The 23,740-nt window shown below is 39.3% G+C and overlaps 1 protein-coding gene across 1 annotated transcript in view; it reads left to right on the forward strand.

Annotated features, from left to right (window-relative positions):
* Positions 1 to 23,740, forward strand: part of tgfbr1b (transforming growth factor, beta receptor 1 b) — a 109,806-nt gene that overhangs the window by 78,254 nt on the left and 7,812 nt on the right. Inside the window, exons 4-6 of the mRNA XM_061965754.1 lie at positions 5,612 to 5,842; positions 12,934 to 13,101; positions 18,861 to 19,017. Of these exons, the coding sequence (XP_061821738.1) occupies positions 5,612 to 5,842; positions 12,934 to 13,101; positions 18,861 to 19,017 (556 nt within the window). The remainder of the gene's footprint in view (positions 1 to 5,611; positions 5,843 to 12,933; positions 13,102 to 18,860; positions 19,018 to 23,740) is intronic.

A 23,740-nucleotide genomic window follows, 5' to 3' on the forward strand; every position in this document is an offset into this window, starting at 1 on the left:
GGATGAATTAGAACGGAGATTGAGAGCCAGGTCTTCTCGACCAACATCAGTGTGTGACCTCACCAATGCGCTTTTGGAAGAATGGTCAAATTCCTACAAGCACACTCCGCAACCTTGTGGACAGCCTTCCCAGAAGAGTTGAAGCTGTAATAGCTGCAAAAGGTGGACCGACATATTGAACCCTATGGGTTAGGAATGGGATGGCACTTCAAGTTCATATGTGAGTCAAGGCAGGTGGCCAAATACTTTTGGCAATATAGTGTATATTTTAAATCAGGTGCAGTATTTTCCACAGACCTAAAATGTGTGTGTGGTGTTGGGTTGATGATGTCTGTTGATTGTCTAATTTGCATCCATGAGGCAAAACTCAGTGGTAAACTGAGCTTTTTGTTTTGTGTCATAAGTAATGTGCAACATTAACGTCGAAGACAGCTTTTCTTGCAGGCACTTGGTAAATAGTTACATGTTTTGTGTTAGCGCTCTGTCGTTGTTACCCACAGAGAATGATTGTGCATTGTTTTTGTGTTAACTTACCTGTTTCATGTTGTGCTGTTTGTTTTAATACAGAACATAGGGGTATAGATTTACTGGTGTTCGTTTCATTTTGTGCAGTGGTGTGTGCGTCTTTAAAAAAACATTGTTTTTCCCGAGGCTCTGTTTAGGTATGTGCAGATTTTAAAGATAATGTAAAGGTTTTTGTACATGTACAGGGTTTCCCCAGATTGCCAATGTACCTGTGGCGTGGTCAATACAACCTCATCATATAATTTGCATAATCAGCGTTAATGCATATATTCCTTAAAAATGGTATACAAACATTTAAAAACAAATGTGTTATTAATTAGGAATAACATATTTTTCTTATATTGTTTTGCTCTATTTTCAATTGCTGCTGCCTACTGTACAGTGTACTTTGTTGAGAATTTTTCAAGTTTCTAGAGCAGGGATGTCGAACTTATTTTAGCTCAGGGGCCGCATGGAGAAAAATGTATTCCCATGTTGGTGGGACGGATAAAATCATTGCATAATAACTTAAAAATACAACTACAACCGCTTCAGATTGTTTTCTTTGTTTTACTTCAGCCCAAAATAGAACAAACACATTGTAAAAATGTACATATCACAAATACCGTATTTTCCGCACCATAAGCCGCCCTGGGTTATAAGCCGCGCCTTCAATGAACGGCATATTTCAAAACTTTGTCCACCTATAAGCCGCCCCGTGTTATAAGCCGCATCTAACTGCGCTAAAGGAATGTCAAAAAAACAGTCAGATAGGTCAGTCAAACTTTAATAATATATTAAAAACCAGCGTGATGTGGGCGCGCATGGAGTCGTATATCAACATGGACGGAGCTGCGTGAAAAAAGCCACCCGGCCTCTTCGCGTAAACTTACCTTAACCACTCGCTCATCTTTTCTTCATCCATCCATCCCTTCGAGTTAGCTTTTATGATGACGCCGGCTGGAAAGGGCTCTTTTGGCAAGGTCTTCCTTTTGAATATCACCATGGGTGGAAGTTTCTGGCCATTAGCATGGCAAGCTAGAACCACAGTGAAGGATGACTTCTCATTCCCTGTGGTGCGAATATTCACCGTACGTGCTCCCGTTGTATCCACAGTGCGGTTCACAGGAATATCAAAAGTCAGTGGAACCTCGTCCATGTTGATAATGTTCTCTGGCCGGATCTTTTTTTCAGCTATCTTGTTTTTACAATATGCACGGAAAGTAGCCAGCTTTTCTTGAAAGTCTTTAGGCAGTTGCTGTGAAATAGTAGTCCGTGTGCGGATGGAGAGATTGCGTCTTTTCATGAACCGGAAACCTGTCGCTTAGTAGGAGCCATTTTGTGGTCTTTACAGATGTAAACACTCAAAGGAAATGAAACGTAATATCCGCGTTTCTTCTTCTTCTACGGGGGCGGGTGGTTGCTTACAGTAGAAGAAGAAGCGCTTCCTCTTCTATGGGGGCGGGTGCTTGCGTAGAAGAAGAAGCACTTCCTCTTCTACGGGGAAAAAAGATGGCGGCTGTTTACCGTAGTTGCGAGACCGAAACTTTATGAAAATTAATCTTCATATTAATCCATATATAAAGCGCACCGGGTTATAAGCCGCACTGTCAGCTTTTGAGTAAATTTGTGGTTTTTAGGTGCGGCTAATAGTGCGGAAAATACGGTAATCCTCTTGATAAAGCACTTCAAGTTAGTTGAAAATTCTGAGGGGAAAATTGGTGCAGTTCCAAAAACACCAGAAAGAACACAATGAATTTAGACTTAATCTCAGTTTATCTACAAAGCAAATAAACTTTAAGTCACAACCCATCCCGGATTGAACAAAAACAAATTAAAGCATAAATAAAAACTTTTGTCATTTCCCCGTATTTCCACATTTTAATCTTGTGCTAACTCAACAAACCATACAAACTGAGGTAGAAAGTATTCAAGAGGGTTGACTTACTAACAAACCAAAAATAAAAACTTAAAATGTGCAGTGTCTCATGCAGCATTTTAAGTGAGGTTACCTATTGTATATTTTACTCCTCTTTCTTTAGCGTTGGGTCGAGGGGGAGGAGTCGCAGCCCCACTTTACCGTGGACCCCTTCCTTGGTATACTTGCTCGCCCCGGTATAAACTATTTGCTTGCCTAACAGAATCGCTATTGCGACATCCAGTGGACACATTCAGAACAGCAGTTTCTTTCATTTAAAAACACAGCTCAGTTTTACACATAGCAAACTCATCCCGAAGGCCGGATTGAACCTGTTCGGGTCGTTCTAAAGACTTCTCCAATCCTAGTGACTTTTTTTTTCTACTAAAACTACAAGCAACTACAGGTGGGGTGAATAATAATTTTTTAGATGCATCGCAATTCGGACATGGACGATTATAAAATTGATTAGTAAATGTCAATATTGGATTTATTTATTGTAAATTAAGTAATGCAGACAGTTCTAAAATGTGTCTGACTGCAGCAAGCCACCTTTCCTTTCTTATTGTTTCACTTAATAAGCATTCATCACTTGCAACTTTTAAAAACAGAGGCGTAATTGTAATAAACAGTTGATTTATTACCATTAGATTTATTAAATTAAAGAAAATTTGTGCAAAACTGGAAGTGCCCTTGAATAAAGGAACTGGTCGTATCTGTCTTTAGGGTGGCCAAATTTTAGAAACGCCGACATTACTTTATTTACAATAAATAAATTATTGGTTTGTGATGTTTACTAATCGAGTTTACAATCGCCCATGTCCAAATTGCGATGCATCTAAAGCGCGATTATTTCCCCCACCTCTAGTTTTACCTTTACATAAACGAAATGCACCGTTGGACAAAAGCTGCCACTGGAAATGATTTATCTTACAGAGAATGAGATGATCGTACAAATCCGGTTCAATCCAAATGGTTAAATACGAAATAATCTATTGTCATAATTATCGTTAGATGCTGCAATATACTGTTTATCGCACTATGGATTTCAGGCCATATCGCTCTGTCTGTGTAGGCCAGACACTCGCACACATCTACAAACCCCGTTTCCATATGAGTTGGGAAATTGTGTTAGATGTAAATATAAACGGAATACAATGATTAGCAAATCATTTTCAACCCATATTCAGTTGAATATGCTACAAAGACAACATATTTGATGTTCAAACTGATAAACATTTTTTTTTGTGCAAATAATCATTAACTTTAGAATTTGATGCCAGCAACACGTGACAAAGAAGTTGGGAAAGATGGCAATAAAAACTGATAAAGTTGAGGAATGCTCATCAAACACTTATTTGGAACATCCCACAGGTGAACAGGCAAATTGGGAACAGGTGGGTGCCATGATTGGGTATAAAAGTAGATTCCATGAAATGCTCAGTCATTCACAAACAAGGATGGGGCGAGGGTCACCACTTTGTCAACAAATGCGTAAGCAAATTGTTGAACAGTTTAAGAAAAACCTTCCTCAACCAGCTATTGCAAGTAATTTAGGGATTTCACCATCTACGGTCCGTAATATCATCAAAGGGTTCAGAGAATCTGGAGAAATCACTGCACGTAAGCAGCTAAGCCCGTGACCTTCGATCCCTCAGGCTGTACTGCATCAACAAGCGACATCAGTGGGTAGAGGATATCACCACAAGGGCTCAGGAACACTTCAGAAACCCACTGTCAGTAACTACAGTTGGTCGCTACATCTGTAAGTGCAAGTTAAAACTCTCCTATGCAAGGTGAAAACCGTTTATCAACAACACCCAGAAACGCCGTCGGCTTTGCTGGGCCTGAGCTCATCTAAGATGGACTGATACAAAGTGGAAAAGTGTTCTGTGGTCTGACGAGTCCACATTTCAAATTGTTTTTGGAAACTGTGGACGTCATGTCCTCCGGACGAAAGAGGAAAAGAACCATCCGGATTGTTATAGGCGCAAAGTTCAAAAGCCAGCATCTGTGAAGGTATGGGGGTGTATTAGTGCCCAAGACATGGGTAACTTACACATCTGTGAAGGCGCCATTAATGCTGAAAGGTACATACAGGTTTTGGAGCAACATATGTTGCCATCCAAGCAACGTTACCATGGACGCCCCTGCTTATTTCAGCAAGACAATGCCAAGCCACGTGTTACATCGACGTGGCTTCATAGTAAAAGAGTACGGGTACTAGACTGGCCTGCCTGTAGTCCAGACCTGTCTCCCATTGAAAATGTGTGGCGCATTATGAAGCCTAAAATACCACAACGGAGACCCCCGGACTGTTGAACAACTTAAGCTGTACATCAAGCAAGAATGGGAAAGAATTCCACCTGAGAAGCTTAAAAAATGTGTCTCCTCAGTTCCCAAACGTTTACTGAGTGTTGTTAAAAGGAAAGGCCATGTAACACAGTGGTGAACATGCCCTTTCCCAACTACTTTGGCACGTGTTGCAGCCATGAAATTCTAAGTTAATTATTATTTGGAAAAAAAAAAAAACGTTTATGAGTTTGAACATCAAATATATTGTCTTTGTAGTGCATTCAATTGAATATGGGTTGAAAAGGATTTGCAAATCATTGTATTCCGTTTATATTTACATCTAACACAATTTCCCAACTCATATGGAAACGGGGTTTGTAGTTTAATCAGAATCAGAATCAGCTTTATTGTCATTACGCAGGGTAACGAGATTGAGGCCATTCCATACAGTGCGATGTGTGCATGCGAGAAAAACAATGTGCAAATATATAAAAATATAAAAAATATAGAAGTGCAATGAATATAGGGTGAAATGAATATATACATAAAAAAAAAAAAAAAAAAAAAAAAGCTCAGTCCTTGAAGACTAGCACCTTTAGCAGGCATTTGCTTGCCAATAAATTGCTTGGATCCACTCCACCTTGTTATTTACGCCATATTGGACCATTTATGCATTTGCTTGGTATACATGTGAGGTGTGGTATAAAAGTGAGTCTGTGTGGGATTTTTCAATTACTTTTCTCTGTCACTTGAATTTTGATTCAGGTTGCAAACAGGAAGTAGAATTCCAAATTGGATATTTCCACAGTTGTTTTAACTTTCTCTCAAACAACAAGTAAATACAAGTAACTGAGATTGCATTTTAAAACGGACGATGGTCTACTTTTTCTCCAGGCCTGCCACTTCTTGTCCAGAGAACCATCGCTCGAACCATCATCTTACAGGAGAGCATAGGGAAAGGGCGTTTCGGCGAGGTGTGGCGAGGTAAATGGCGTGGTGAGGAAGTGGCTGTGAAGATTTTCTCCTCCCGGGAGGAGCGGTCTTGGTTCCGAGAGGCTGAGATCTACCAGACCGTGATGCTGAGACATGAGAATATTTTGGGCTTCATCGCCGCAGACAACAAAGGTGAGCTATTCTAAGAACGTTCCTTCTGCTAGTCTTGTGTGCTCGTAGGGTTCAGGTTTTGCATAACAACTACTTCAGGGGAAGAAGAGGAAAATTACCATTTCAGAGAGAAGTTTGATCGCTTTGATCAAAGCCTAGCAATCGATTGAAAATGCCTTGAACTCTTAGCGATTGTTTATTTTCACATATGAATACAGGTGAGCCTTGAGATTTCACTGTGCAAAGTCGACTTTGCTTGAGGCTTTTGGCTGGAAGCAGACAGACTGCTGACGAGTGTGGAGGAGTATAATACTCCCCAGTGAAGACGTAGCAGACACTGACACACTGTTGATCGTCTGCAAACACACACACACATGCACCCAGACACACACCGAGACGAGCAACTTCACACTCCTCCAAGTGTGCGATTTTATTGATTCCTGCATTTCGTACCAAAGGTATACCACGCACATTTCTACAGCCATAGTATACTTTGTTGCAGTAATGATATCATTCACTCGCGATAGGAAGTTAACGAGCTGAATAAATTTGTAGTTGAGGTGTAACTTATTAGTTTCTATTTTGAATGGCACTTAAGTCCAGTTTTATTACTTTAAAATAATTCAAGTTCTGTCGTTATCTTTATTTTTCAACATGTTCTTTCTTTTTTCATTTAGTGAATTTTTTGCATTTGCAAATCCCATAGGGGTGATGAATGGATGGTCAGCGCCTGAGAGCTGCGGCCTACCATCATGACCTCGCACTCCCTTCCCTCTGTTGCTAGATATCTCGAGATGTACCTTGTAATATGTACCGTATTTTTCGGAGTATAAGTCGCACCTGCCGAAAATGCATAATAAAGAAGGAAAAAACATATACAAGCCGCACTGGAGTATAAGTCGCATTTTTGGGGGAAATTTATTTGATAAAACCCAACACCAAGAATAGACATTTGAAAGGCCATTTAAAATAAATAAAGAATAGTGAACAACAGGCTGAATAAGTGTACGTTATATGACGCATAAATAACCAACTGAGAACGTGCCTGGTATGTTAACGTAACATATTATGGTAAGAGTCATTCAAATAACTGTAACATATAGAACATGCTATATGTTTACCAAACAATCTGTCACTCCTAATCGCTAAATCCCATGAAATCTTATATGTCTAGTCTCTTACGTGAATGAGCTAAATAATATTACCGTATTTTCCGCACTATAAGGCGCACCGGATTATTAGCCGCACCTTCAATGAATGGCATATTTCATAACTTTGTCCACCAATAAGCCGCCCCGGACTATAAGCCGCGCCTACGCTGCGCTAAAGGGAATGTCAAAAAAACAGTCAGGTAGGTCAGTCAAACTTTAATAATATATTAAAAACCAGCGTTCTAACAACTCTGTTCACTCCCAAAATGTACGCAAATGTGCAATCACAAACATAGTAAAATTCAAAATAGTGCAGAGCAATAGCAACATAATGTTGCTCGAACGTTAATGTCACAACACACAAAATAAACATAGCGCTCACTTTCTGAAGTTATTCTTCATTCGTAAATCCTTCGTCTTCGGTGTCCGAAGTGAAAAGTTGGGCAAATGTGAGATCCAAAATGGCCGGTTCCGTCTCGTCGAAGTCATCGGAGTCAGTGTCACTGTTATCCAGCAGTTCTGTGAATCCTGCCTTCCGGAAAGCTCGGACCACAGTTGTGACCGAAATATCTGCCCAGGCATTTACGATCCACTGGCAGATGTTGGCGTCGTCTGGCGCTGCCTCCCTGTCTTAGTGAAGGTGTGTTCGCCTTCTGTCATCCATTGTTCCCACGCAGTTAGCAGTCTAGCTTCGAATGCCCTGTTGACACCAATATCTAGCGGCTGGAGGTCTTTTGTCAATCCACCCGGAATGACGGCGAGTATTGAATTAAGCGCGTAAGCGTGTCTCTTAATGTGATGTTATGAGCTAGCAAATATAACAACTACACTACCCAGCATGCAACGATAGTTACGAGCATGCGCGGTAGCCCTGAGAAGCGTTGTATGCTGGCAGTTAGAATGTGGTTATGAGCACGCTGTGAGTAAACGTTGAGAACTCAGTTAACACGCCTCGTCTGCATTATTTATAATTAGACAGACAACACACTTAATAGGAGCCATTTTGGGGTCTTTACATAAACACACAAATGGAAATGAAACGTCACATATCCCAGCATGCACCGCGCGCTTCTTCGTCATCCACTGTTCCCACGCAGTTAGCAGTCTAGCTTCGAATGCCCTGTTGACACCAATATCTAGCGGCTGGAGGTCTTTTGTCAATCCACCCGGAATGACGGCGAGTATTGAATTAAGCGCGTAAGCGTGTCTCTTAATGTGATGTTATGAGCTAGCAAATATAACAACTACACTACCCAGCATGCAACGATAGTTACGAGCATGCGCGGTAGCCCTGAGAAGCGTTGTATGCTGGGAGTTAGAATGTGGTTATGAGCACGCTGTGAGTAAACGTTGAGAACTCAGTTAACACGCCTCGTCTGCATTATTTATAATTAGACAGACAACACACTTAATAGGAGCCATTTTGGGGTCTTTACATAAACACACAAATGGAAATGAAACGTCACATATCCCAGCATGCACCGCGCGCTTCTTCTTCTTCCGGGGGCGGGTGGTTGCTTACAGTACAAGAAGAAGCGCTTCCTGTTCTATGGGGGCGGGTGCTTACCTTGGCGGTTGCTTGCGTAGAAGAAGAAGCGCTTCCTGCTCTACCGGGAAAAAAGATGGCGGCTGTTTACCGAAGTTGCGAGAACGAAACTTTATGAAAATGAATCTTAATATTTATCCATATATAAAGCGCACCGGGTTAAAAGCCGCACTGTCAGCTTTTGAGTAAATTTGTGGTTTTTAGGTGCGGCTAATGGTGCGGAAAATACGGTATTTGATTTTTTACGGTAATGTGTTAATAATTTCACACATAAGTCACTCCTGAGTATAAGTCGCACCCCCGGCCAAACTATGAAAAAAAACTGCGACTTATAGTCCGAAAAATACGGTATATGTGCTTTGCTATGGAGGTTTTTTCCCACTCCAGACTGGGCCCCCTTAAGAGCCCAGTCTAGATTGTATTTTTTACTCATCCTTCCCCAGCGTTTTACCTTTTTCCCATCTTTTACGGGGCGCCTTGTGGCGACCCATCAGCGTTCGTGTTCTGTAACCCTGTACACTGTTTGTTTTGTCTAATCTTGAACAGGTTTGTGCTGAAAACAAAGTTTCGTTGTACTTGTGCAATGACAATAAAGACCTATCTATCTATCTAAATATTAAATAAATGCAATCAAAAATGGAGCCAATGGGAGCCTTACAATTCCGCCTACAAATCCCTTAAAAAAACATTCTAACACCTCCATTGAGGTTTAATATTCATGATGTAAGTACATATGTAATGTAGTAACGGGCACATTTATAATGACATTTAATATTTACATATTTTGAACATTTTAAGCATACGCAGTGCATTAATTTAAACGCATCACGGTGGTTGCTTTTTTAAAATGTATTCATCACTGATGATGAGAGCCAACAAACATAATTAAACATCGCTTACTGTACAAGGTCTGCTGTCATTAGGATGCCGACTACTAGGATGTTCATATATTCCCATTTAGGTGAAGAATGACTCATAATCCTCACAAAGAAACGGGGCGAGAGGTGGGGTACCAAGCGTCTTTGCGTGTCGTCCTCACGAGTTTCGGGTCATAAATGGCTGTGAAAGTGTAGTAACTCGTCGCAGTACCTACTCAGACTTCTTCTGTCCAGGTGAGATGCATTATTTCTGACCTACAATAAACTTACAGAGAGCAAGGAAGCGAGGACCAGAAGACCACTTGATGTAAACACAGCGCCACTATGAATAGTTTGTCTGCGTTAGTGCTTATAATAACAATATCACTAATACTTGGTTAATAGTCATGTCATAAAAATATAAATGGAGTCTGTTGGCACTTTTTGAATGGTTATTTATTGGATTTTATGGGCGAAATAGTGGAGCTCCCATTGGCTTTTATTTACATTTAATATTTAGACTGCATGAAATAAAAATCCATCCGTCATAATAATTGTGAACGATAGACAAAATTCCCCAAAAAAGTGCCGTTCCCCTTTCAAGGTATCTGTAAAGGCCACAAATGGACCTAGTGTCCAGTGGCCCAAAATGTCCAGAATGCACCCAAATGGACCGCACCCTCACCCCCCTTCTTGTGCTATTTTGATGCATTCAGAGTAAGCTTCCTTTGTGGGGTTTGTTGGGACCTTTGTAGTTAAGGTTGGCCTTTCTTTCGGGGTGGTTTGGGCAGCATGGCTCAGGTGTAGAGTGGTTGGCCCAACCCGATGGTTGCGGGTTCGATCCTCAGTCCCCCTGTGACCTCATCAAAGTATCCTTGAGCAAGAGACTGAACCCCTAGTTGCTCCCGATGCTGTGTCATCAGTAGGTGATAATAGTAGGGTAATAGTGTCAAAGCGCTTGGAGTACTTTAAGGGTACAAAAGCACTATACAACTGTAATGCATTTACTATTTACTTTCAGGCTATTAGGTCATCCCTAAGCGATGGCCTTTTTCACAATACTAGTGTATGGCCTCAATCCCTTTGGGATACATCCATCCTCGAAAAGTCTAGCCTATCCAAAATCCCAAAATGGCCGAGAAGTCAAGTGCCTCTCATAATGCTCGGGGTATCCTTGTTCAATGTTGATATCGGTCCAATATCAGTTAATAAAACAAATATAGCAGTTAAAATGCCCGATATAAGCAGTCCACTTGTGCAGAGCTGGATAGCCAGTAACCACCTAAATGTCCTCCAATAAGTACGCAAGGTTGGTCTTTTCTTGTATTTTAGTCAATTAATTTCCAAAAGGTAAACATGGTAGGCTATAGTACTAGGAGCTTGCAGCTACAAAACAGCTTAGCACACAAGCTAGACATACGTACGAAATGTCCTTAATTGAACAATATTGCAGTCTAAAACACTACATTTGTCAACATAAACAAGCATCAAATAATTGTAGTAGCATAGGACTTATGAATTATAAAGTATCAGAGGCAGAAGCGTATTGTGTCAAGTAACAAACATGTCCACATTATTTAACTTTTTCTGCGTCATGAGCTTATCTTAAAGGGGAACATTATCACAATTTCAGAAGTGTTAAAACCATTAAAAATCAGCTCCCAGTGGCTTATTTTATTTTTCGAAGTTTTTTTCAAAATTTTACCCATCACGAAATATCCCTAAAAAAAGCTTCAAAGTGCCTGATTTTAACCATCGTTATATACACCCGTCCATTTTCCTGTGACGTCACACAGTGATGCCAATACAAACAAACATGGCGGATAGAACAGCAAGCTATAGCGACATTAGCTCGGATTCAGACTCGGATTTCAGCGGATTAAGCAATTCAACAGATTACGCATGTATTGAAACGGATGGTTGTAGTGTGGAGGCAGGTAGCGAAAACGAAATTGAAGAAGAAACTGAAGCTATTGAGCCATATCGGTTTGAACCGTATGCAAGCGAAAACGACACGACAGCCAGCGACACGGGAGAAAGCGAGGACGAATTCGGCGATCGCCTTCTAACCAACGATTGGTATGTGTTTGTTTGGCATTAAAGGAAACTAACAACTATGAACTAGGTTTACAGCATATGAAATACATTTGGCAACAACATGCACTTTGAGGGTGCAGACAGCCCATTTCAGGGCTGTCTGCGTTTAAATGTTTTTAAGCTAAATTATTGGTAAACACAGTTTATGTATAATAATTTACGTAAAACCGCGAGTAATTAATTAAGTTTTCATCAATTAATATATTCTGTAGACATACCCTCATCCGCTCTCTTTTCCTGAAAGCTGATCTGTCCAGTTCTGGAGTTGATGTCAGCATCTGCTTTGAGTGTCGCAGGATATCCACACATTCCTGCCATCTCTGTCGTAGCATAGCTTTAGTCGGTAAAGTGTGCGGAACAAACGACTGACCATTTCGTCGGCTTTCCACACACCCTCGTATTTTGAACAAATTTCGTCCAATTTCTTGCCACTTTCGCATCTTTGGGCCACTGGTGCAACTTGAATCCGTCCCTGTTCGTGTTGTTACACCCTCTGACAACACACCGACGAAAGTGAGAAAATGGCGCATTGCTACCCGATGTCGCTCCGAGAGCGAATAATAGAAAGGCGTTTAATTTGCCAAAATTCACCCATCGGTTAAAAAATTATATGGGTTTTTTTCTGCAACATCAAGGTATATATTTACGCTTACATAGGTCTGGTGATAATGTTCCCCTTTAATGGATTATTGTGGCCATTAGGTGTCGCCAATGTTTTGTTGTTATACAGTTATGCTGTTAAATATTATAATATTGGATTGAAAATAAAACATTATATTTCACAGGTTGACTTTGACAGAGCTATCCATGCATTTATGGCGTCACGCCTAGATTACTGTACTTGTTTATGTGTAGGCCTGGATCAGGGCTCTCTTCAGTGACTGCAGCGCTTGCAGAGTTCTGCTGCTCATTATTTAACCACAACTAAACCATGTCAGCACATTGCCCCTGTACTGGCCTTCCTTCATTGGCGCCCAGTTACTTTCAGACTTCATTTTAAAGTTGCACTCATTGATTTTAAAGGCTTGCACCAAGTTGCCCCACCCTATCATATTGAGCCTTATTTTCCCAGCAGGACCCTGAGGTCTTCAGACCAGCTCCTCCTGGCTATACCTCAAACCAGAGGAGCTGGAGCCATTTCAGCGGCAGGGCCTAGACTGTGGAACAGCCTTCCACTGTCTATTAGATGCTCCCAATCTCTGAGCCAATTTAAATCTCGGTAAAAACATATTTTTTCTCCCTGGCGTTCAAATCCAGTTAGGCAGGGTATCTTGGTCGTTTTATTTCTTGTCTTAAATGTATTTATAACATTGCGTGCACTATTTTTTGAATTGTTTCTTATGTCTGTACAGCACGTTGGCCAACTGGGGTTGTTTTGAAATGTGCTACGGTATATAAATTAATAAACTGAACTGAAACGGAAATTTAATCAACTAAACCTGTTGCTGTTTGTCCTCTTAGATAATGGCACATGGACTCAGCTGTGGCTGGTGTCAGACTACCATGAGCACGGCTCCTTGTTTGACTACCTGAATCGCTACACTGTCACCGTTGAAGGCATGATCAAACTATCTCTGTCTACAGCCAGTGGCTTGGCACACCTCCACATGGAGATTGTGGGCACACAAGGTAAGTGACCCTGCATGCCTATTTGCACATGTTTACATATATATGTGTGTATACATATGTGTGTATATATACATACCGTATTTTCCGCACTATAAGGCGCACCTAAAAACCTCCAATTTCCCAAAAGCTGACAGTGCGCCTTATAATCCGGTGCGCCTTATATATGGACTTCTACGGGGGAAAATGAAGTCGGCGGCTGCTTACCGTAGAAAAACTTCTTCTTCTACGGGGGAAAATGAAGTCCCGTAGTTGCGAGACCTAAACTTTATGTAAAGACCCAAAAATGGCTCCTATTAAGAGACACGCTTACGACGCAAAGTTTAAACTCAAGGCGATCAGTCATGCAGTAGAACACGGGAATAGAGGAGCACCGAGAGAATTTAACATTAACGAATCAATGGTGCGGAAGTGGAGGAAGCAACATGATGACCTACCGAGTAAAGAAGACTAAACAGAGTTTCCGAGGGAACAAAGTGAGATGGCTACAGTTGGAGGACAAACTCGGAACAGTGGGTTGTTGAACAAAGAGCAGAAAGTAGAAGTGTCAGTACAATCACTATTTGTTTTGTTTCTCTTTAGCGCAGCTAATGGATGCATAACGTAACCCCAGCCTCTACTGTAGCGTCTATTCTATGCGCCTTATAATGCGGTGCGCCTTATATATGAAAAAAGTTTTAAAATAGGCCATTCATTGAAGGTGCACCTTATAATCACGTGCGCCTTATAGTGCGGAAAATACGGTATATACAGTACAAAAGTTTGGACACACCTTCTAATTCAATGTGTTTTCTTTATTTTCACGACTATTTACCTTGTAAATTGTCACTGAAGGCATCAAAACTATAAATGAACACATGTGGAGTTATGTACTTATTAACAAAACAAGGTGAAATAACTGAAAACATGTTTTAAACTCTAGTTTCTTCAAAATAGCCACCCTTTGCTCTGATTATTGTTTTGCACACTCTTGGCATTCTCTCGATGAGCTTCAAGAGGTTCACCTGAAAGGGTTTTCACTTCACAGGTGTCATAGTTTTGATGCCTTCAGTGACAATCTACAATGTAAATAAGTCTTGAAAATAAAGAAAACACATTGAAATTAGAAGGTTTGTCCAAACTTTTGGCCTGTACTGTGTGTGTGTGCGTGTATGTGTGTGTGTGTGTGTGTGTGTGTGTGTGTGTGTGTGTGTGTGTGTGTGTGTCTGCGTCTTCAATGTATGCCGTTTTTTTTTTACTAAAATAGGGACTTGTATCGAGGCTAGAGCCAATTACCGTATTTTTCGGAGTATAAGTCGCACCGTAGTATAAGTCGCACCTGCCAAAAATGCATAATAAAGAAGGAAAAAAACATATATAAGTCGCACTGGAGCCCGGCCAAACTATGAAAAAAACTGTGACTTATAGTCCGAAAAATACGGTATTCATGTTTACATTTATTATGGAGAACTCTGCTTCAATGTACGAGCGTTTCGGTTGGCGAACCACGTTGATTAACCAATTAAGTTTGTAGATCGAAGTTCACTGTATTGACTTGTGGGTGTTGGTTTCATTTTGTGCAGTAGTAGACATGTTATAAGACTCATGCACGAGTGAATAAACGTTTAAGATGTTTTCTGGGGTTTATGGAAGAGTGTGTTGATTTTAAAAGATAATGTAATTGTACTCACTATTATGTGCTTTAGTGCGTGACCAAGTCAGCTGTAGTATGTAGAAATGAGGAGTGTTTGGACAATCTACACAAAATGTCCCCCAAAGACTTCCTTATGTTTTTGCTGTTTGTCACTTTTAATGTGTATCGTGTTGGAAATGGCTTTGCCTTTGCCCCAGACCGAAAGTTCCAAACCAAAATAATCCAATTCCTATTATGTGTACGGTTACACCTTCAGTCTTCATCATTCTCCACTCGTCTTGTCATTTGCCATGACCACCAGAGTGATGTCATAGCAAGTTCTGTTCACACAAGGTCAGATCGCACAATGCTCGGCAAGGCTGAGCAATTCACTTAAGAGCTACATCCCCGACTGGGTTAGAATATTAAACATTGCACAAGAGTAGTTTGTTTGGAAAGGTTGTCAGAGGTATAGTACACAGCAGTTGTACAGAGAACAGTAGTTTGAAGTTCTTGTAAATACAATTTGACTTGTGTGACAAAGTATCGAGTAATCAAATCAATAGGTAGATTTTTTTTTGTATGTAATTTCTATTGTATTGTCCCTTGGGAAGTTAAGTTAGTACTCCAAATTCTATCATTTAAGCGTGTATTATTATTACCGTATTTTTCGGAGTATAAGTCGCACCGGAGTATAAGTCGCACCTGCCGAAAATGCATAATAAAGAAGGAAAAAAACGTATATAAGTCGCCCTGGAGTATGAGTCGCATTTTTGGGGGGAAATTTATTTGATAAAACCCAACACCAAGAATAGACATTTGAAAGGCAATTCAAAATAAATAAAGAATAGTGAACAACAGGCTGAATAAGTGTACGTTATATGAGGCATAAATAACCAACTGAGAAGGTGCCTGGTATGTTAACGTAACATATTATGGTAAGAGTCATTCAAATAACTATAACATATAGAACATGCTATACGTTTACCAAACAATCTGTCACTCCTAATCGCTAAATCCCATGAAATCTTATACGTCTAGTCTCTTACGTGAATGAGCTAAATAATATTATTTGATATTTTACGGTAATGTGTTAATAATTTCACACATAAGTCGCTCCTGAGTATAAGTCGCACCCCCGGCCAAACTATGAAAAAAGCTGCGACTTATAGTCCGAAAAATACGGTATATACAATTAAATACGTTTTTCAAAAGTATCAATATTTCCATACCAAGACGCAAAAAATACATTGACATCTGCTATTTTTGGTATCGTCGAATATTGTACAACACTTTTTACTTGGCGAGCCACGGAAATTCTCAGTGCGTCAGCGCCGAAGAACACCTGCTGTCTTAAACAAATGATCCAGTGTTTCTATATATTTATTTATTTGTGAAAGCCTGTCACAAATGCGGATTTGGCGCTTCCGATTAGTCCTCGCTCATAAACGAATGATTTTGGTAGTGTGGCAGTGTAGTATAAATGTAGATTTGGTGTAACTTCGCTTCACAACACACCTCATAGGTGCCTGGTTTGCCAGAGAATAAGACGAAGCAGAATTATTTGATGATGCACTTTAGTGACTTTGTTTAGCGAGTACCGTATTTTTCGGAGTATAAGTCGCTCCGGAGTATAAGTCGCACGGGCCGAAACTGCATAATAAAGAAGGAAAAAAACATATATAAGTCGCACTGGAGTATAAGTCGCATTTTTTGGGGAAATGTATTTGATAAAAGCCAACACTAAGAATAGACATTTGAAAGGCAAATTAAAATAAATAAGGAATAGTGAACAACAGGCTGAATAAGTGTACGTTATATGAGGCATAAATAACCAACTGAGAACGTGCCTGGTATGTTAACGTAACATATTATGGTAAGAGTCATTCAAATAACTATAACATATAGAACATGCTATACGTTTACCAAACAATCTGTCACTCCTAATCGCTAAATCCCATGAAATCTTCTTCCTCTGTGTCGTCTCTGGTATGTCCTTTCTTTCTGCTGCTCGATCGCCGTTCTCTGCTGAATATTTCACTACGTCCCGCTTGTAATCTGCAGAATATGATTTCCTTTTCGCTGCCATTTTTGTTCAGCCCTTGTCAGTTTTTATAAGTTGCCGCCAATGTTGATGTGATCCATTTTAATAGCTACGGCAGTAGCATATAGCAGTTAGCATCCCACAATGCACTTCTGTCATGACCCTCCCCCACCAAATTCTTATTGGTTGATGTGTGAGTGACAATTGCTGCCATTTGTTTCGTCTCTTACGTGAATGAGCTAAATAATATTATTTGATATTTTACGGTAATGTGTTAATCCTTTCACACATAAGTCACTCCTGAGTATAAGTCGCACCCCCGGCCAAACTATGAAAAAAACTGCGACTTATAATCCGAAAAATACGGTAGATGTACATATTGAAAATAAAAGAGAAGTGTATCTTACATCATGCATATATTCACTTATTTTTTAAAAAGTGGTCACAAAACTATTCACCGTGTGAGTTAAAAACTTAGATCCGCCACCACAAGCCCAGAAATGTGAAACCCAACCTTCATCACTTCTATGAGTGCGAAGAAAACACAGCTTCGAGACACTCTACTGTCTTTTGGCAACAGTTTAACATCGCTCTTATACTTATTTCACCTGGTAGGTAAAGTGTGGCCTGGGAGCCATTTGCTGAACACAGCTTTTTTTATGGCACATTGTGGACATAAAATAAGTGAAAATAGAGCAAAAAAGGCATAACGTAATGAGAAAAGGCTAAAATGTTGATACTAATACCAAACAAAAAACAAGGATTTGTCTTTAAATATGTTTTAGCCTTTTTATTAGCCTATTTCATTACAAATGAGGTGATGGCATCACACGACCACCATGTTATAAATATATTAAGAACAACAATAACAGTTTGTTTTATATACTTCAAGGCTCCATGCTACTGCAGTTCTTTTTAGAATGTTAAATATTTGATATTTTAAATATTTGATATTTAAATGCAGTGTTACGTTTTGGCAGCTGATACTGTAATTTAAATTCTGTACAAAAATATGTTGAACCACAGTGATCTTATATACTTGACATTTTTAAAACACTTTAATAAAGTAGTGAATTTAGGGTTCAGTATTTTTTTCTGTATCAAATAAGTATCGAGACTCGTGGAAATTCATGGATATTGACTACTGAAAGTCTGTTATCGTGACAACTAGGGATGTCTGATAATGGCTTTTTGCCGATATCCGATATTCCGATATTGTCCAACTCTTAATTACCGATACTGATATCAACCGATACCAATATATACGGTCGTGGAATCAACACATTATTATGCCTAATTTGGACAACCAGGTATGGTGAAGATAAGGTCCTTTTAAAAAAAATAATAATAATAAAAAATAAGATAGATCAATTAAAAACATTTTCTTGAATAAAAAATAAAGTAAAACAATATAAAAACGGTTACATAGAAACTAGTAATTAATGAAAATGAGTAAAATTAACTGTTAAAGGTTAGTACTATTAGTGCTTACGGACTGTATCCCTTGCAGACTGTATTGATATATATTTATATATAATGTAGGAACCAGAATATTAATAACAGAAAGAAACAACCCTTTTGTGTGAATGAGTGTAAATGGGGGAGGGAGGTTTTTTGTACTTGGTGTAGTAATTGTAAGTTTATCTTGTGTTTTTTATGTTGATTTAATAAAGAAAACTAAAAAAAAAACGATACCGATAATTAATTTAAAAAACAAAAACGATACCAATATTTTCCGATATTACATTTTAAAGCATATATCGGCAGGCCGATGTTATCGGACATCTCTAGTGACAACTCTACTATTTGAAGTTCTCCAACTTCTGTTATTGTCAACCCATTTTTTGTTTGGACACTCGACTTAGCGGAATGCTATGCGAGCAAACGGACCAGTTTGTTAGGCGTGATGTTTGACCATACAATAACGAGATCAGAAAGCGTCTGACGAAAACTTGATCGAAAGCCAAACCTTACGAAAATCGGAGCGTACAAAAACTGAGGTACCGCTATAAATTTTATATAAGATTATAAATGTTTGGCTATGCATTTGCAATGAGCAGTGTTCAGGGAGTGAAGGGTATTTATCGTCCTTATCCTTCTCTCCAGGTAAACCAGCAATTGCCCACAGAGATCTGAAGTCAAAGAACATTCTGGTAAAGAAGAATGGGACCTGCTGCATTGCAGACTTGGGTCTAGCTGTCCGTCACGACTCAGCTACTGACACCATTGACATTGCTCCAAATCACAGAGTGGGAACAAAAAGGTAAGAATTTGCAGCAAATGAGATTGTGGCCATCAGATTTATACTGCACAGGTGGAAGTGTAAAAACTAGCAGAACATTTGCATTCCAGCGTATAAGTCATCTGGTATTTTTGTCAGTTCTCCCGATACAGCTGGTGAAACTCTGGTGTCAGTAGGGACTCTAACCAGACACCATCAACCGATGAAGTCACTTTGACTCTCCAGACATTAAGCTAATGACTCCAGACTACACCAAACTAATTCACAAACTATAATTAGCTCTGCTTCTCTGGATTAGTCCTAACTAATGTGTGCAAGAACTAATGCAGATAAATGCATTACCAACAATAGAAGGTAATGATTTTGGTCACTAGTGCACCTCTTGTTAAACAGGTAGTGAAAAACCGCAAAGGGTTATTATTAATAAGGTAACACCTTTGCACAGAACTTTGATGCCGTGATGAACTCTTTGAAAACGGAGTAATTAATTGTTCATTGGATACTTTACTCACCTAATCTTCACCTGCAGGTATCAGACTGTTGAGACAAATAAGACCTTGTTTGACACCATTGCAGATTAGGGTTGTACGGTATACCGGTATTAGTATAGTCCCGCGACACTAATGAATCATATTCTGTACTATACTGCCTCTGAAAAGTACCGGCCCACCACCTCCTCGCTCCCCCGTCGTCGTCACATCGTCCCATTGCTGGTTTACGAGCAGAGGAGCATGTTCGGCAGCGCATAATCACTGAGTACATACAAGCAGACAATGTGTGTAGACAGAAAAAGGAGAACGGACGCATTTTGGCTTAAAAACTACCGATAAAGGTGAAGTTATAACACTGAAATGCCCACCGGAAGAGGTGCTTTAAGATATGGCTAGCTAGCTAGCGGCGAACGTCCATTCGCAGTCGCCAGGGTTTTAGCTACTTCTAAATCACTAATCCTCGCCTCCATGGCAACAAATAAAGTACGTTTCTTACAAGTATCATCCCTGCAGGACGAGGAATAGCTAAACCTGTTTCACGTCAAAATGTAAACAAACGCCATTGGTGGATCTACACTTAACATCCACTGTAATGATACCAAGTACAGGAGCGTATCGAGTCGATACTACTATGATTACGTCGATATTTTTTGGCATCACATCTTTAGTTTTTTTTAAATTAATGTTATCTTAACAAACTCTGGAAATATGTCCCTTTTTTTAAATGTATATTATAGTTATAAACTCAGGAAATATGTCCCTGGACACATGAGGTCTTTGAATATGACCAATGTATGATCCTGTAACTACTTGGTATCGGATTGTTACCTAAATTTATGATATCATCCAAAACTAATGTAAAGCATCCAAACAACAGAAGAATAAATTATTATTACATTTTAACAGAAGTGTAGATAGAACATGTTAAAAGAGAATGCAAGCAGATATTAACAGTAAATGAACAAGTAGATTAATAATTCATTTTCTACCACTTGTCCTTAAAAATGTTGACAAAATAATACAATGGAAAATGACACAATATGTTACTGCATATGTCAGCAGACTAAATTAGGAGCCTTTGTTTGTTTACTTACTACTAAAAGACAAGTTGTCTTGTATGTTCACTGTTTTATTTAAGGACAAACTTGCAATAAGAAAAATATGTTTAATGTACCGTAAGATTTTTTTGTTAAAATAAAGCCAATAATGCAATTTTTTGTGGTACCCTTTGTTTAAAAAAGTATCGAAATAATTTTGGTACAGGTAACAAAATATTGGTATCGGGACAACACTATTGTAGATACTGTTGGGCCCAGAATTGTGCACACCCTCATCATGAGCATGAATGTCACATTCTTTATTGATTTATTTGAACTGTTTATTTTCCAGGGTGGAGTGATGATTACATTAATGAATACAATTGGGTGCACAATTTGTGTTTGAGATTTTTCTTATTACTGCCCAGTCACAATTATACATACATTAATAAAATAACTAGGGTGTCCCGATACAACTTTTCACTTCCGATTTAGATCCGATATCAGCTGACAATCAAACATACTTGTATTGTTTTGTAGTTAGGAATGTTAGAAAAAGATAGGTATGATAAACATTAAGCTATTTAATATTACAGTGTTTTTCAACTACTGTGCCGCGACACACTAGTGTACCGTGAGATATTGTTTGGTGTGCCGTGGGAAATTATTCAATTTCACCTACTTGGTCGGAAAAATATTTTTTGCAAACCAATAATTATAATCCGCAAACAATGTGCCGTTGTAGAGTGTCTGTGCTGTCTGGAGATCAGCAGAGTAACCATGTAATACTCTTCTGTACCAGTAGGTGGCAGCAAGTAGCTCATTGCTTTGTAAGCCTACTTTGAGACAAGAGAAATTAATGATGGTTATGGTTTGAAGTCATATAGAACAAAGTCAGGTATTTGATGAGAACAACTTTATATTGTCAATGTGTAGGCTATTGAGTTTCGTTTTTAACATTTTCTGCTGGTGGTGTCTGTCATGTATTGGTTACTTGGGTCACAGGACAATACCTAGAACCATTGTAAGGGGAACTTAAGGGCTGGGGACACAGGATATGATGACATGTGTTGTGTGTTGGACACCTGGAAGTGGAAAAAGTAAGAGCGGGAATAAAAAGCAGAAAAATACAATAAGCTTTCTTTTGGTGTATTACTAAGCTTAGATTGCTAATAAGTGACAAGTTTGGCACACAACAATGGCGACGAGGATGGGATAGTGTCCCCCTGGATTTTTTTCAATGAACAAAATGTGCCTAGGCTCAAAAATGGTTGAAAAATACTGTATTATTAACCGTCTGGAATGGATTTATGCGGTCTTTGGGTTGAAGTGGAATTGTTTTTTTTGGGCAACCACCTAATGGCCACAATAATTAAGGACCGCAATGTCCCTTTGGGACAGAGGACCCTATTGAAATTGTAAGGTTTTATTATTCTTTATTATTAGGGACCGCAATGTCCCTTTGGGACAGAGGACCCTATTGTAATTGTAAGGTTTTATTATTATTATTCCGCCGCCTCTTTGAGCTGTAATTTGACCCCCTTAACGCGCTTCAAAACTCACCAAATTTGACCCACACATCAGGACTGGCGAAAATTGCCATCTAATCAAAAAAACAAACTTTAAAACTCAAAATTGCGCTCTAGCGCCCCCTAGGAAGAAAACACAGACAAAACTGCCTGTAACTTCCAGTACGAATGTCGTAGAGACATGAAACAAAAACCTCTATGTAGGTCTCACTTTGACCTAGATTTCATACATCGACTTTCTTCAGCATAAATCAACAGGAAGTTAGCAAATCCCCCTTCAAAACAAAAGTTTTGTAAAAACAGTCGCCTTTGCCTCTTTGAGCTGTAATTTGACCCCCTTAACAGTCTTCAAAACTCACCAAACTGGACACACACATCAGGACTGGTGAAAATTGCGATCTAATAAAAAAGCAAACCCCAAAACTCAAAATTGCGCTCTAGCGCCCCCTAGGAAGAAAACACAGACAAAACTGCCTGTAACTTCCAGTACGAATGTCGTAGAGACATGAAACAAAAACCTCTATGTAGGTCTCACTTAGACCTACATTTCATAAATTGACAACCCCTAGCAAAAATCAACAGGAAGTTTGTAATTCCCCCTTCAAAACAAAAGTTTTGTAAAAACCGGTCACCTTTTTGCAAACATTATCTCCTCTGAGCGCGTTTGTCGTGTCGGCTTCAAACTAGCACAGGAGAGAGATTGAACCCTTCTGATTACAAGTTGAAGAAAGAGTTTTAATTACTGCTCCGGTTGGGATTTTATGTGCCGTCAAAGTCGGTCCCGTCCATCGCTGCTTGCAGCTTTAATTAATTAAGTTATTCGAATGATGCGGACACGTTTATTACTGAATATTTACTAATATATATATTTTCAAATGTTTTCTTTTTTTCCCTTTAAGTTTGTATGATTATTATCACCATAATTGACACACACATCAGGACTGGCGAAAATTGCCATCTAATAAAAAAAATAACCCAAAACTCAAAATTGCGCTATAGCGCCCCCTAGGAAAAAATACAGACAGAACTGCTTGTAATTTCCCGTAGGAATGAAGTAGAGACATGAAACAAAAACCTCTATGTAGGTCTGACTTAGACCTAGATTTCATTCATTGACATCTTTCAGCAAGAATCAACAGAAAGTTGGCAATTCCCCCTTCAAAACAAAAGTTTAGTAAAAACGGTGACTTTTGCCTCTTTGAGCTGTAATTTGACCCCCTTAACATGCTTCAAAGCTCACCAAACTGGACACACACATCAGGACTGGCAAAAATTGCGATCTAATAAAAAAACAACAACCCCAAAACTAAAAATTGCGCTCTAGTGCCCCCTAAGAAGAAAACACAGACACAACTTCTCCTAGGAAGAAAACTCAGACAAAACTGCCTGTAACTTCCAGTACGAATGTCGTAGGTCTCACTTAGACCTACATTTCATATATTGACAACCTCTAGCAAAAATCAACAGGAAGTTTGCAAATCCCCCTTCAAAACAAAAGTTTTGTAAAAACCGGTCACCTTTTTTCAAACATTATCTCGTCTGAGCGCGTTTGTCGCGTCGGCGTCAAACTAGCACAGGAGAGAGATTGAACCCTTCTGATTAAACGTTGACCAAAGAGTTTTAATTACTGCTCCGGTTTGGATTTTATGTGCCGTCAAAGTCGGTCCCGTCCATCGCTGCTTGCAGC

This window comes from Nerophis lumbriciformis, linkage group LG07 (assembly GCF_033978685.3).
Source record: "Nerophis lumbriciformis linkage group LG07, RoL_Nlum_v2.1, whole genome shotgun sequence".
Classification (NCBI taxonomy): Eukaryota; Metazoa; Chordata; class Actinopteri; order Syngnathiformes; family Syngnathidae; genus Nerophis; species Nerophis lumbriciformis.